General features: G+C 48.3%; 1 protein-coding gene across 2 annotated transcripts in view; it reads left to right on the forward strand.

The window, feature by feature from the left end:
* LOC111152642 (TOPBP1 interacting checkpoint and replication regulator) overlaps nt 1–15753 on the forward strand; it is a 49063-nt gene extending 33310 nt beyond the window's left edge. Inside the window, exons 16-22 of one of the 2 annotated variants that reach the window (XM_022511182.1) lie at nt 7072–7162; nt 8226–8287; nt 9329–9463; nt 10052–10209; nt 11826–13932; nt 14044–14169; nt 14923–15753. In XM_022511182.1, coding sequence (XP_022366890.1) covers nt 7072–7162; nt 8226–8287; nt 9329–9463; nt 10052–10209; nt 11826–13932; nt 14044–14169; nt 14923–15035 — 2792 coding nt within the window. In that variant the 3' untranslated portion in view covers nt 15036–15753. Of the gene's footprint in view, nt 1–7071; nt 7163–8225; nt 8288–9328; nt 9464–10051; nt 10210–11825; nt 14170–14922 lie in introns of both variants that reach the window. The other variant, XM_022511181.1, reaches the window with a different exon arrangement.
* Nucleotides 15754–15776: the final 23 nt, after the last annotated feature.

Raw genomic sequence — 15776 nt, forward strand, 5'->3', positions numbered from 1 at the left:
GAGCCGAAGGCAGCGGCTTTAAGCCACTGAGCCACCCAGGCGCCCCCACATGTTGTTTTCTTGTGGTGTTGATTTTAGCCATTCTGACAGGGGTGATGTGATAGCTCACTGTAGTTTTTTGTTTTGTTTTGTTTTTAAATATTTTATTTATTTATTTGACAGACAGAGATCACAAGCAGGCAGAGAGGCAGGCAGAGAGAGAGGAGGAAGCAGGCTCCTTGCTGAGCAGAGAGCCCGATGCTGGGCTTGATCCCAGGACCCTGGGATCATGACCTGAGCCGAAGGCAGAGGCTTTAACCCACTGAGCCACCCAGGCGCCCCCTCACTGTAGTTTTGATTTTAATTTCCCTGATGATAAGTGATGTTGAACATCTTTTCAGGTGTCTCTTGGCCATCTGGATGTGTTTGAAACAATGTCTGTTTTAGGTCTTCTGCCCATTTAATTGGATTATTTTTTGGCATTGACTTGTCTGAGTTCTTATTTTGGATAGTAACCCCTGATGGGATATGTCATTTGCAAATATCTTCTCCCACTCAGTAGGTTGCCTGGTCGTTTCGCTTTTTTCCTTTGCTTTGCAGAAGCTTTTATATTTTGGTGTAGTCCCAGCAATTTGTTTGCTTTTATTTTCCTTGCCTGAGGAGACATATTTAAAAAAGAAGTTGCTAAGGCTGGTGTCAAAGAAGTTACTGCCTGTGTTCTCTTCTAGGATTTTTATGGCTTCAGGTCTTACATTTAGGTCTCTAATACATTTTATTTTTGTGTATGGTGTTAGAAAGTGGTTCAGTTTCATTCTTTCGCATGTAGCTGTCCAGTTTTCCCAGCACCATTTGCTGAAGTTACTGTCTTTTTGCCATTGCGTATTCTTACCTCCTATGTTGTAGATTGGTCATATAAGGGTGGTTTATTTCTGGGTTTTCTGTTGTGTTCTATTGATCTAACTCTGTTTTTGTGCTAGTACGATACTATTTAGATTACTACAGCTTTGTAGTAGCTCTTGAAATCTGGAATTGAGAAGATTGTTCTGGCTAATTGGGGTCTTTCGTGGTTTCATACAAATTTTAGTATTATTTGTTCTAGTTCTGTGAAAAATGCTGTTGGTATTTTGATAGAGATTGTATTGAATGTGTAGGTTGCTTTGGATGGTATGGACATTTTAACAATATTAAATCTTCCAATACATGAGCGTGGTATAGCTTTCCAATAATATTTGTGCCATCTTCTATTTTTTTTCATCAGTGTTTTATAGTACTCATCATACATGTCTTTTACCTCCTTGGTTAAGTTTATTCCTGGGTATTTTATTCTTTTTGGTATAATTGCAAATGGGATAGTTTTTCTTTCTTTTTTTTTTCTAATTTTTTATACTTTATAAGATTTTATTTATTTATTTGGGAGATTGAGTGAGAGAGCCCACGAGCAGGGGCAGAGGGAGAGGGAAAAGCAGGCTCCCTGCTGAGCTGGGAGCCCAAAGCAGGGCTTGATCCCAGGACCCTGGGATCAGGACTTGAGCCAAAGGCAGATGCTTAACTGACTGAACCCCCGAGGTGCTTCTGTTTTCTTTTTCTTTCTGCTACTTCATTACTCGTGTGTAGAAATGTAACATTTCTGCATACTAATGTCTTGCAACTTTACTGAATTTATTTATCAGTCCTAGTAGCTTTTTGGTGGAATATTTAGGGTTTTCTCTATTTGGTATTGTGTCATCCGCCAGTAGTGACAGTTTTACTTCTTCCTTACCAGTCTGGCTGCCTTTCATGTCTTGTCTGACTGCTGCAGCTAGGATTTCCAGCATTGTGTTGACTAAAAGCAGTTGAGAGTAGACACTCTTGATCTTGGGGAAAAGCGCTGTTTTTCACCATTGAGTATGATGTTAGCTGTGGGGGGTTTTCATCTATGCCCTTACTACATTGAGGTATGTTCCCTCTAAACCTATTTTGTTGAGTTTTTTTTTTTTTTTAAAGATTTTATTTATTTATTTGTCAGATAGAGTGAGCACAGGCAGACAGAGAGGCAGGCAGAGGCAGAGGGAGAAGCAGGCTCCCGCTGAGCAAGGAGTCCGACGCGGGACTCGATCCCAGGACGCTGGGATCATGACCTGAGCTGAAGGCAGCCGCTTAACCAACTGAGCCACCCAGGCGCCCCTTGTTGAGAGTTTTTATCATAAGTGGATGCTGTAGTTTGCCAAATGCTTTTTCTGTATCTACTGGGAGGATCATTTGGTTTGTATTTTCTCTTGTTCCTGTGAGATATCACATTGATTAGCAAATATTGAATCACCCTTGCTTCTTTGGAATAAATCCGACTTGATTGTGGTGAATAATTTTTTAATATATTCCTGAATTCAGTTTGCTAATATTTTGTTGAGGATTTTTGCCTCTATGCTCATCAGAGATACTGGCCTGTAGTTTTCTGTAGTGTCTTTGGTTTTGGTGTCAGGATAATGCTGGCCTTGTTGAATAAATTTAGAAATTTTCTTCCTGTTTTATTTTTTGGAATAGTTTGAGAATTTGGTTTCTTTTAATAATTTTTTTAATATTTTATTTGTCAGAGAGTGAAGAGCATAAGCCAGGGGGAGCAGCAGGCTCCCTGCTGAGCAAAGAACCCGATGTGGAAATTGATCCTAGGACTATGGGATCATGACCTGAGCCACCCAGACATCCCTCTTTTAATAATTTTTATCACCTTATTGATATTTTCATTTTGTCATACATTGTTTTCCTGATTTCATTTACTACTTCATTATTTTCTTGAGCTCATTAAGCATATTTAGAAAACTTGATTTGGGGATGCCTGGGTGGCTCAGTTGGTTAAGCATCTGCCTTCAGCTCAGGCCATGATCCGAGGACCCTGGGATCGAGTCCCTCATTGTCTCCTTGCTCAGCAGGAAGCCTGCTTCTCCCTCTGCCTGTCTCTCCCCCTGTTTGTGCTCTCTCTGCATGTGTCTCTCTCTTTGACAAATAAATAAATAAAATCTTTAAGAAAAGAAAAAAACAAACTTGATTTGATGTCCTTAACGGTTTTTTTTTGACATATTGAGGGCATCAGCTCTGTTTTCCAAACTTTTTGTAAGGCATATATTATTCCATGTTGTGTGTGGTCACGGAAGTTTCTACCTGTGGTTAGTCAGTGACCTGACAAAGATTTCCTTAAATGTCTGACTCCAAAAAGGGAAAAACAAGAAGGTATTCTTGTCTCTTTAAATCTTCCCAGGTATGAGGTGCTTGGGTAGCTCGGCTGGCTAAACGTCCGACTCTTGATTTCAGCTCAGGTCATGATCTCAGGGTTGTGAGACGGAGCCCTGAGTCGGCCTCTGTGTTCCACATGAAATCCACTTGAGTGTCTCTCTCTCAAAAATCTTAAAAATCTTCCCAGGGTAGGGGCACCTGGGTGGCTCAGTGGGTTAAAGCCTCTGCCTTCAGCTCAGGTTGTGATCTCAGGGTCCTGGGATTGAGCCCCACATTGGGCTCTCTGCTCAGCAGGGAGCCTGCTTCCCCCTCCCTCTCTGCCTACCTGTCTGCTTGCTTGTGATCTCTGTCTGTCAAATAAATAAAATCTTAAAAAAAAAAAATTTAAAAAAAAAAATCTTCCCAGGGTGCATTGAGGGAAGCTGCTGCATCCTGAGAGGTCCAAAACCAAGGCAGTTGTCTGCACTCAGAAGTCCACAAAGCACACAACCCCAGGTTTGGAGGACGGAGTCCCCACTGTCTGTCTTCTCTGCCACCAGCCAGCTGCTCCCAGAATGTGGGCCTCTCCCCACCACTGCAGCAGGGCTGAGGAAAGGAGATCATAGCTATCCATGCATGGCATTCCCTTCCCGAAAATCAGCATCTCCCTTTCATATAAAGCATTTCCCTTATTGTTACCAGTGTCCAGTCAGGTTCCATAGTTCCAAAATACTTGATTCTGATCATATCCCCCGCAGCTTACTAGTTGTTTTTGGTGGAGAGACCAACCCCAAGAGCTTCTATGGCACTAGTTTGTGGAACATCACCCCTGTTGCCCGATTATGATTAATATCTTATAACAGCCTCATTCAGATTAATACCAGTTTGATTTCAGTAGCATTCTAAGACTTTGCTCCTATAAATTCAGTTCTGTTTCCTACTCCCTCCTTCGTGCTATACTGTCATACACATTACATCTTTGTATGTTGTATGCCCATCAACACCAATTTATTTTTTATTTGTATTTATTTTTTTAAAGTAGGCCCCACAACCTGGTGTGGTGTCCCAACACAGGGCTCAAACTCAGGACCCTGGGATTGAGACCCGAGCCGCAATCCAGAGTCAGACACCTAACTGACTGAGCCACCCAGGCTCCCCATCGACACCAATTTATAATTATTGCTTTATCTTTTAACTCCTAGGAGAAAAACAGTTACAAACAAAAAATGCTTTTGTGTTGTGCATTGTATTATTTTTTTATGTAGTTCCTTCATTGGTGCTAATTCTTCCCACAGATTCCTCTCCCCTTGAGTGCCCTTTCAGTCTAAAGGACTCCCTCTAGTGGGGCAGGTCTTCTACTTAAAAATTCTCCATTGTGTATTTTGGGGGCAGTTTGTTTTAATCTGGGAATGTGCTAATTTCCTTCATTTTGAACAATAATTTTGCTGGATAGAGAATTCTTGGCTAAGTCTTTTCAGCCCCTTGAGTACATCATCGCAGTGTTTTTGTCTTTCCTTTCTCGTGGGAAACCAGCTGTAGCCCCTCTAGAGGTTCCTTTGTACTTGAGGAACTCCCTGATCTTGGGCTCCTTTCAAGACCCTCTCTCTGACTTCTGACAGTTTGATTAGGATTTGTTAAGTGTGGCTCTCTTTGACTTTATCCTACTTGGGTTAGTGAGGTTCATGGATGTGTAATGTCTTTCATCAAAGTTGGGAAGTTTTCAGCCCATATTTCTTCAGATGTTCTTTGTGCTTCTCTCTCTTCTCTTGGGATTCCACTTATGTGGATGTTGCGCTTGACGGTGTCTGAGACGGTTTCTTCTCATCCTTTTTCTGCCCCGCAGACTGGATAATCTAAATTAAGCCACCTTCAAATTTGTTGACTCTTCTCCTATCTGTGGCTAAGCCGTTCTAATATTTTCATTTCTCAGCTTTACAATTTCTGCTTGTTTCATTTTTTAGGATTTCTGTCTTTTTATTGATGCTGACTTTGGGGCAAGTCCTCCGTCTCCTACTTCCCTTTGGTTCTTTGAATGTGGTGTTTTTAGGTCCTTGAACATATTTCAGCTAATTTAGAGTCTTGGTCTAACAAATCCAGGGTCTGGAATTCCTTAGGGACTGCTGCCGCTGACTGGTTTATCTCTTTCCCTGCACCTGAACCAAACTCTCTTGCTTATCGCATGTCTCCTGTTCTATTGACAACTGGACATAACAAGGCAGTTCTGACAGACCTGCCCCTCCCAGCCAGGGTTGGTTGTTACCGTTGGTGCCATGGTTTGCTGGGTGACTTTCCTGAACTAATTCTTTAAAGCCTGTATTCTGTCCTGTGTGGCCGCTGACGTCTGCTCAGTTAGCTTAGTGGTCCTGCTGGTGATCGGACCGATTTCCTTCAGTGCCTGGAAGCAGTAAGTTTCTCAGCCTTTGCCGAGGGTCCTAGGTGCCTGGGCTCAAGCCCTAAGAGAGAAATGTAAGCCGCCTGGCTGAGTGCTGGAGGCCTCGAGGTTAGTCACGGTTGCCAGCTCAGGCCTCAGAGGTTTCTCCAGGGCACGCACACGCCCCTACATTGCATGGAATTTGAGGTTCCCAGGAGTATGTTGGAGGTTTGCAAAGGCCCCTGTAGACGTCTCCTTCCCCAGTGTTCCCTTTTAAACTCCTGGTGAGCATGTTGGCCCCCGCTGTTACCACTCCCTCTGGCTGCTCTAACATTTACGGTCACTGCCAATTGGTTTCAGTCCGTGCTCCCTGGACACAGGTGGTTTGCACCCGCTGAGTTCCGAGGTCCAGCGGAGACCACCCTTGTGCGTGTGGTTTTCCAGGAAGCTGCCAGACAGGTCAGATGATGACAGCTGGGAGTGGCACTTTGGAGGAGCCTCCGTCCCGTTCAGCCCATTCACAGGCCCCCGCGCTGTTGGTTTGCAGGGTGGTTGCAGACTGTTGGTTCTCAAGGCTAAGGGCAGGGGAGAGGGGGGTCAGGACCCAGGCAAGATAAAATTCTGTGAAGCTTGCTGTTACTAGGATTCAGTGTTTCTTCTTGCATAAATACTCCGCAGATTGTTATAAACTGGTTAATTTCCAGTGTTCTAAAACTGATTTTGCCCATTTTTGCCCAGTGTTCTCATTCCTTTTATGGAGGAGAGTTATTTCTAGAGGTCCTTATGCCACATTCCAGCTGATGTCCCTTCTCTCTCTTCCTAGTCACTTTTTTTCTTTTTAAGGGAGAGAGAGAAAATTTTTTTTTTTTTTTTTTTTTTTTTTAAAAGATTTTTGTCAAAGAGACAGGGAGAGCCATAAGCAGGGGAGGGGAAGGCAGAGGGAAAAGCGGGCTCCCCGCTGAGCAAGAGGCCCGATATGGGACTTGATCCCAGGACCCTAGGATCATGACCTGAGCCGAAGGCAGATGCTCAACTGACTGAGCCACCCAGGCATCCCACTTCCTAGCCACTTTTAACTTCCTTTAAACTCAACCTCCCATGAGCAGCTTAGTTGTATACTTTACTGTGGAAATTTATGCCAGCTGGCTGGATCTTATTATTAATACCTTAAAGCTGTGTGGCATATCAGCATTTTTGCATACTTTAGTTCATTTAATTATAAATATAAGAACCACTGATGAGTGAATGTATTAGCTCTAGTAAGTGTTTTGCTTTGTTTTTCAGGATTGCTTATTAGAGAAGAATTTCATAGCATTTTACATTGGCTTATTATTTAGTCTGTAATGCTGATAAACTGTTGTATCATGTTAAATCGAGTCCTGTGGTTGGTCAGACATTAGCCCAGAAACCATTAAGTGCAAACAAAAACCACTCCGGCATGAGTAGCAAGCCATACCTAAGTTCAAACTGTCCCCCTGGGGCTTGCTGCTGCTTTCTGATAAGGTTAAATGACATTTGTGCTGTTTTTATCTTAGGTTATCACAGACTGCTGACGAGGAGCGTGGCTGAGACTCCCATACATAAGCAAGTGTCCAGAAGGCTCCTTCATAGGCAAATCAAGGGCAGGTGAGTAATAGCCTTGTCCAGCTGCTCTGCACACCGCCTCAGCCTTGCTAATGGTCTGTGGGCTTGTTGTCCATCTCCACAAGCCTCCTGTGACTCGCGTCTTAACTGTCTTGCTTATAACCAAAGAGTGTTGAGCATTCTGTAAATTCTTGTAAATCCTTTGAGAGCTGGAAAACCACACAGAATGTACTTTTCCTTCTTTCACTTGGCATAATTAGAGATTTATCTGTAGTGTTGCATGTGTCCATAGTTCATCTGTGTGTGTGTGTGTGCGTGCGCATGCGCTTACATGCCTGTGCGCTTAGCAGCCTTCCATCAAGTACATATTCGACATTTTTAAAACCACTCATCATTGGATGGAGGGAGTCATGGCTGCGGGGCAAGGCTGGAAGTCTAGGATCTCACCTTGGCCTGTGGGTGTGGTTGGGCCACAGTTTTCCACGGCGGTTAGTGTCTGAAAGTTCGTCCTGCTAGGCTGCCCCTTTCCTGCTTCTTTAGCTGCGAGAACTGGCTTGAAGGGCAGTGTTTGTACCTGTCGATGTATTTGGGTTGTCCGTCCCCCCAGCACCCAGTCTGGGAGCTACGAAGCAAAAAGGTAACTCCGGGAGCTCACTGTCCTGTCTCTCCTGGGATCTTGAGGCAGTCTGCCTCTTTTCACCACCTTTTAGTCTGTAGTTCATTGTAGTTCAAACGTCCTGGGTTTTTAGCTGCCCTTCACAGGAACAATGGGGAGCCCCGGCAAGGCTTCGTCTAGACATTACTTGTGTACAGATTTAACAAACTTGCGTAAGAATCTGTAGGACGAATTGCAAGGGGTGAAATGGTGGGTTAGAAGGCATACATATTTCTAATTAGTTTTTATATTTTGTAAAACTGCTTTCCAAAAAAGTGTCCTAAACATTTTATTTTGGACCGTACAGTGCGCGAGCATGCCGACACTGGCGGTATCAAACCCTGTGGTCTTTGCTGCTGTGTGAGGTGAGAGGCTGGGTCTCAAATGTGCATTGAGCATGAGTTGATAACGAGGGACACTGAATAACCCTTACACTTGTTACTCCTTAAGGTCGTCTGACCCTGGTCCTGATATTGAAGTTGTTGAAGAGTCCCCAGAAAAAGGAGCAGACGGTATTGCCTCCATTTGTTTTGCGTTGCACACAGGGCTTGAACTCACGACCCTGAGATCAAGACCCGAGCTGAAATCAAGAGTCAGATGCCTAACCAGCTGAACTACCCAGGAGCCCCTCTTCTGTGTTGCATTTCAACTAGCTTCTGTGAAAACCTTTCTGTACTTGAGTTGTCTGTCGCTTAGCATATCCCAAGATATTTTACAGATGTTGTGACAGCTCTGAGTCCACAGTATAGGTCAGTAAATATTTATTAGTAAGTGGTCTCTTACACAGAATTTACCAAGGGGACTCCTGGAGAAATCTTTTTCCACAGTAGAAACGGAATTCAGGATACAGGCCAACCACTGTGTAATGCAAAGAGCTGTGGTTTATTTTAAAAAGTGCATGTGCAGTCACCTGGCTGGCTCCGTGGGCAGAGTGTGTGGCTCTTGATCTTGGAATTGTGAGCTCAAGCCCCGTGTTGGGTGTAGAGATTACTCAGAAATAAGATCTTAAAAAAAAAAAAAAAAAAAAAGGGATGCAGGGGTTTCCTAAAAAAACCTTTTTTAATGATTCAAGTAATTTGCTTATTGTATAAAAATCAGAAAACAGAAGCAAAATTTTAGCAGTCACATCATAATCCCACCACTTAGAAATACTGTTTAACATTTTAGTTTTAATAATACTCTTACAGGTGCCATTTCTGTACAAATGTATGTAACATAAATAAGAAAACCGCAATTTTTAAATTTTAAAAATTTTTTACAAAAGTCACACTATACAAAGCTTTTTTTTTCCCCCCCACCCAACATTGTGGTTAAAAGGCTGGCAGTTGAGACTTGTGAGGGTGACAGTCTAGTGGCTCAATGGTTTTTTTTGTACCATTTGGGGCCATATATCATACCCTTTGTAGCTTTGTTACGACACTTCAGAAGTCTCCATCTTTGTTAAATTTCCATCTTGTATGTGGTATTACATAAATGTTATCCATTTCATACGTGGGAAAATGTAAAAAGCTTGCATTTCTCCCTGGATACTAACTGGGATTCTGGTTTTGCAGAAGTAAGCTTGAGACGAAGTCCTCGAATCAAACAGTTGTCATTCAGCAGGACAAATTCTGGTTCCTTCTATTCTGGATCTCAGCCAAAGTCTCGAAGTGTGCAAAGAGTTCACTCATTCCAGCAAGAAAAGTCAGGTAAGATGCTTGTTCATCTGCCTTCAGAAGTCTGGGCCTACTTGGCAGGAAGTGTTTTGGGGAAAAGTACAAAATTTGACATTTTCTTGCTTGACGCTGGAGCAGTAGAACAGGTATGTCCATGAGAGGTTCAGGGTGACGAACAATCCAGGACCTTCGTTAACAGTGTCCTCCCTCTGGGTTATTACAGCTGGTCATCCACACTATCCTTACGGGATAATTATCCAGTCAACAGGAATTACCCATTATTTCCACCTGTGCTCACATTCTACACTCAGATGTCCTAGCTAGAAGGTGATACAGGTTTGGCCTTCATGCTTTTATCCATTAGTCTGGAACCTCAGTCATGTGCTTTTATATTTACAAATAGTTTTACTTGCCTAACATATCAGGGCTGAAGTTCATATGCCAGCTTATTAAAATTCAAGATGGCAGCCATAACTGTAGTTGCTGGCATAACTAGGTGGGATCCCTCCCCACTCTCACTTGCTCTAAAACACTGTCCAACTGTCATCTTGTATGGACTGGCTGCTCTGTTAGTATCGGGAAGGCAGGAGCGGAGAAAGACTCACTGTTTTTGACTTGCAGGCCAAAGAGAAAATTCTCCAAACCAAAGTATTCGTTCTCCCAAGAGGCTGCTTTTTGGGGCATTGTCCGAGATGGTCAGTCCCTCAGAGAAGGGTTCAGCTCGAATTCAGAGATCTTCAAGAAACCCACTGGACTCTGAGATACCCACAGTTTATCAGGTATAACATTTCTTCAATGTTTAAAAAAGTGTGGTCTTGAGGGGAAAACAGAGACATGGCCCAGAAAACCCACTGAGTCTGTCAGGGATGAACAAGCAGGTGATCTGTCACTACTACTCGCTCTTTGGGGGTGGTGGGGTTGATCCAGATGAATGATCACTGGGTACAGGGGGATGTGAGGCAGCAGTCCGGCTGAGGCTGTTGTTGGGGTCACCCACCATTTTTATTATACGCTACGTATATATCTTTCTGAGATGTGCAGGGGTCAGTCCTCTGTTTCCCTTACATTGCCCTTCTAATCTAGTCACTCTGGACTGCTCCCTCTTCCGGGACAGAGCCAGTCAGTCAGTCCTGCCACTTTTATTTACAGACTGAATTTCATAATTCATTCCCTCTTCTCCTTCCTGTGCAGTTCCTGCCTGCATTCCTTTTCCCTCTCATGTCCGTCCTGCCCCCAGAGGCCAGAGTGATCTTTCACACTGCATCACTATGCTTAAAGCTCTACCATTGTTTGTTTAAGCAGGGTTTTCTAGGTTTTCCTAAAATAGAACCCTCGTGTTAAAAAAACAGTTGTTTATTGGGTTTCCAAACTGCTTAGAGGTTGGGGGAGGACAAAGTTCTGGGGATGGGTCTGAAGACCACTGATCTCTAGGGCCAGGTTCAGTCCTCCCCAGACAAGCATGGGCCTCTGTGGGCTGCCTCTGCACCCCACCCCCGCCCAATAATCCACTTTCTCGGCAACATCAGAGTACACGTAGCTGCTGCTGTTCACTGTAGGCACAGAAGACTATAGAGCAAAGGCACAAGAGTTCCCTCTTCCCCACTTCCCCATCTTTGGCCTCTACCTCTGACACCCATTCTTAAAGACCTGACTCCCTGTTCCTGTCCCCCTTTCCTGCGAGCTGGGTTAGACAGCCGGCCCGCTCTTGTGCCCCCACACTGTCCCATGCACGGCCCTGTCCGTGCACTGGCAACACCGTGTTTTCTCTGGCTGTGCCTCATTGAACGTGAAATGCCCAGTCGACCAGGATTCCCTTGAGATAATCAGATAAGGTTGTAGAAACAATAGGTGTCTGATCTCCTCTACCTGTCAGGAGTGTGTCACTGCGTTTTGCAGGAAGGGAGGGAGAGTCTCCTCCCTGAGATGTTGTCTGTACCTGATGTCTGTATATTCGACGCTCCACCCTCCGTCACACACCCGCATGGGGCCTGGCACATAGTGGGAGCGTGGCGGGCACATGTTGAACGCAGGTGGACAGCAGAGGGAGACCAAGTCAGAGATCAGAAGGAGCGGTCTCCTTGAAGAGAAAGTTATCTGTGAGCGGTGGAGGGATACGTTGTTAGAGGCAAAGCCTGGTTTAGCTGGCCTGTGCACGTGATGAAAACTTTTTTTGTCCCAGACCCAAGATTAGACTCAGTGTTTGGTGAGTAGCCAAGCGAAATCTGGGTCATGGCTGGAAGCGGAAACGTGTCACTGTTGGAAAGCCAGCTTAGGGTCATTCTGCCGGCTGCCCAGATATCTCCCATCTGCCTTTCTGTTTTAGAGAGGACTAAAATACTCAACAGAGTACAGGTTATTATGGTATTTAGGCACTGAAATAAGCATCTCTTTATAGACTCCTAAGAAGAGGAACCAGAAATCTCCAAGCTGTTCTAAAGCTACACCAAGAAGGTTCCCTCATTCGCGACGAACGCCGCTGCGCGCCCCTGAAAGTCGGCAGAAGCCCCCGATGGAGGTGACTCCTGCCAAACAGGTCATTTTTAAGGAGTCCTTAAAAGACTCCTCACATGGCTGGGGCTCACCGTCTCAACCCAGAGTCACTCCTCGGAAAGGACACTCCCTGGCAAAAGGAGGAACCTCTCCTCTTGAAAAGAAGACACCAAGAACTCCCAGAAGGCCAAGTGGTCAGTCACCTGGATTTCTGAGTTCTTCTTGGCCACCTTCACTGACTTCCAGTCCCGAGAGCCCCTCCGGGCCAGAAGCCCTGATCAGGAGTGAGAGTCTGACTCCCGTTGGGTCTGCAGTGACAACGCCTCCCAGAGCAGCAGCCTCGGGGGGGCTACGGGAAGCCGCTCCGGAGCCAACACACTATCGTCCCCGTGTCCCTGGGGACAGTCCTCCTCAGGCAGAGGCGCTCGTGCAGAAATGGAAGGATGAAGCCCTCTCAGTCTCCAAGACACCGAGGAACACCAATCTGACTTCTCCCCCACCTCTTTCTCTAGAAAAACCTTTGACCTCTCCCTTAGGTGAGATTTCTAAGAGTCCATTTCGGGAATTTTCGATAGACTCTCCTCCTCCTGAAGAACTGGACGGGGAAGAGCCCCTGAAAGCACCCACTGGAGCCTTGTCTCTCTCCTGTCCTGTTCCTTCCACTCCCCGCCAAATCTCACAGATAACCCAGTCTGACCCCGTGCCCCCTCGGCCCCCTTCCAAAATTGGAAAAAGGCACAGAGAGACCCCTAACCTGGACCCGAGCACCTCAGCTATGCCTAGGGTTCCCACAGCTGGCAACCCAGCTGCCCTCACAGACGCTAGAAAGAACCAGAAGGAAGTGACCCTCTCTCCGCAGCCTTCCCCAGAAAGACACAGTTATTCTGGGACTGGCTGCGGGAGTGACTGGCGTATGTCCTCTCCTCTTGTCGCGAGTGACACAGACGACCTCACTCTCCTGGACCAGGCGGAGCGCCACGGCAGCGACGGCACGCCAGGTCACGTCACGCCCGCGGAAGAAGGTGAGGCGTCAAGGACAGTGGTGGCCCAGGAGAAGCCTTCTCCGTCCAACCCCGGGAGTGCTCCATCCCCTGCTTCCCGCGGGCCCGGCTCTCCCCTGGCCCCATCCTATGCCCTGCGCTGCACCGCGGACAGAAGGCAGCGCCGGGCTGCCACGCAGCTGGAGAACCCGCAGTCTCCGACTCGGCCTTCCCGAGCCTCTGGCGGCGCCCAGGCCTACGAGGTGGAGCTGGAGATGCAAGCTTCCGGCCTGCCCAAGCTGCGGATTAAAAAGATAGACCCCAGCTCCCTAGCCGAAGCCGAGCCTCTGAGACGGGAGGGGACAGCCCTGGGAGAGGAGAGCGCCCTCCCTGCACTCAGCATGCCTGGGGCCACCAAGGCCTCGGGGAAACCTGAAGCCACCTACGTGTCGCCCCCCTGCCTTCGCCCCTCACACAGCACCCCCGGCAAGAGCGGGGGACAGACCTACATCTGCCAGTCCTGTACCCCCACCCGCTGCCCCTCTAGCACCCCCTCTCCGTTTCAAACAGACGTCGGTGTTCCCTGGACCCCGTCTCCCAAGCACAGCGGGAAGACCACTCCCGACACCATTAAAGACTGGCCGCGGAGGAAGAGGGCAGTGGGCGGCAGCACTGACCTTCTTGCAGGCGTGTCCCTGCTCGAGCCGGAGAGAAGGGAGAGAGGAGGCCTTGAACTCGGCGGCAGCAGGACTCCCCTCTTGGGGGATTTTGAGCTTGAGGGGGTGTGCCGGCTGCCAGACCAGTCACCCCCCAGGGACTGTGCGCCTCAGGCTGAGGAAGCCTCCTGGGGACAGTTCGGGTTGGGTTCCAGGAAGAGGCTCCTTCCTGCCAAGGAGGAAGCGGAGGGTCCAGCCAAGAGAGCGTGTGAGGAGCAGAGAGGAGACGCAGAGCTTAGCGGGAGCAGGGAGCCGTCTCCGCGTGCGAGTGGGCGGCACCTGCCCTCCGCGGGCGACGACGAGGTGTTCCTTCCAGGTGAGTCTACGTCCGTGGGGTTGCGGCTGGCGGTGCTGGGCACAGAGGCATCAGGAGGCTCCCTTGTCTGGGGGCGCCACGGGGCCGTGCTCACCCTGTCCCCTCCCGTAGCTTCCACGCCCCCGCCCGGCTGGGCGCTGCGCAGCTGCCTCTCAGCCAGCGGCCTGCAGGCTCTCACCCACTCTCCGCTGCTGTTCCAAGGGAGGACGCCTTCCTCGCAGTATCACGAGGCCAGAGGTAACTCGTTAAGCGAGGGTCCTGGAGACTTACGTGAGTCCTTCGGGTGACTCCCCAGAGGTAGCTCAGGGTTGCCAGACAGTGGGATCGTGGAGGAGTCGGAAGGAGTGCCCGAGCTGGGACAGAGGACTTTGTCCCTGTGGGGTCCTGGGCTCGTCCCAGAGAAACTCCACCGCTGGGACTCCAGTATGTCATGGAACAGCTTCTGGAAGCAGTGACCTCTGTGCGGTGTAGTCACGGGCACCTGAGGAGCGTGTGTCGGGCAGCACAGGTGGCAGGTGGCACGCTGGCAGTCCGCGCCGCCCCCCCGCCACGGGTGGCGGGCGTCACATCTCTGTGCTTAGATTAGCATTAGAGACCGGCTGTTGTGCTCAGCCTCCGGACACGAGGATTCCCTTTCCTCGACCCCACCTGGGAAGGGACTGGCTTGCAGATGCTCAGTGCACTACCAGGTTAGAAACCTCTAGAACTGTAGAGGAACACAGGAGGCCACAACCCCCAAGACCAGAATTTAAATGTACAACCAGCTGAAGGAATTGAGACCACGGTACCGTGCTTTCTCAGTCACTAACCGCCACCGGCCCCGTGCTGGCGTGAGGGCACAGAGCCCAGTAGAAAGCGCAGGTTGCCCTTCCTCAGCACGTGAGCCGCAGGCGGGCTGGGGGGACGTCCTCTGCATGTGGACCCCCTCCCGTTCAAGCCCCTTTTCTGTTCCATGCTCATGTCCTGCATGCCCTCTTTGTCTTGTTCTAGATGAGGACATAGAGGTCCTCCCCCCGACGGCCGAGGAATCTCCTTTCAGCCGAGCGTTCTCCAGGAGACGCCCCATCAGCAGAACTTACACACGGAAGAAGCTGATAAGCTAGTTAGGATGGAACTGGGTGGGGGACTTAATATGACACCCACCACTGAGCCTGGCCAGAGCCACCACCTTCCCAAGACAGACAAGTGCTTGGAGAGCAGTTTGCTGTGGCCGTTTCAGGAATTCTGGCCTCCAGTCATAGAGGAATTCTTACCCCAGAAACTCCGTTCATCTGAGCCAGGGCCTGACTACTCTGTCCCCCGTCACCCTGGGCTGGCTGCATAGAAACAGGAAGAAGCGGGGCGCTCTGAACAGAGGAGGCTCAAAAGATGAAGTCAGCCTGGTCCCCAGGAGCCTGCAGATACCAGGGCCTGGTCTCAGGTCTCTGTGATTCCCACAAGAGTCCCTTCCCGGTTTTACTCCCCCTCCCGGGAGGCCTGCCGCCCAGCCCCGCCCCTTGCTGGGGGAGGCAGACAAGACAAGGACTCTTAGAGCAGGCTCCCCTTCCAGTCCCCGCCTCTGGGAGACCAAAGCCAGTCCAACAACCCCCCCCTCACTTGGGAAGTGGGAGAAAGGGCTCCTCATGGATCCCTCCCAAAGCTGAAGGCTGTGCCCGACAGCAGAATGAATTTCTTAACTTCCTCACGTCCTAATAAAACCCTCTCCAGCTATGCAGCATTCAGTGCCTTTTTGTTTAAACCTCGAGACCTCAGCTTGACTTATCCTGGCAGAGCTCCAGTGGTGGCTGATGCCGTGTCTTGTCTCCAAGTCAGCCCTGCAACCCAGGCCTGCCACAGCCCTGTCC

The sequence above is a fragment of the Enhydra lutris genome, unplaced genomic scaffold (assembly GCF_002288905.1).
Source record: "Enhydra lutris kenyoni isolate GAN:26980312 unplaced genomic scaffold, ASM228890v2 scaffoldscaffold29, whole genome shotgun sequence".
NCBI classification, from domain to species: Eukaryota; Metazoa; Chordata; class Mammalia; order Carnivora; family Mustelidae; genus Enhydra; species Enhydra lutris.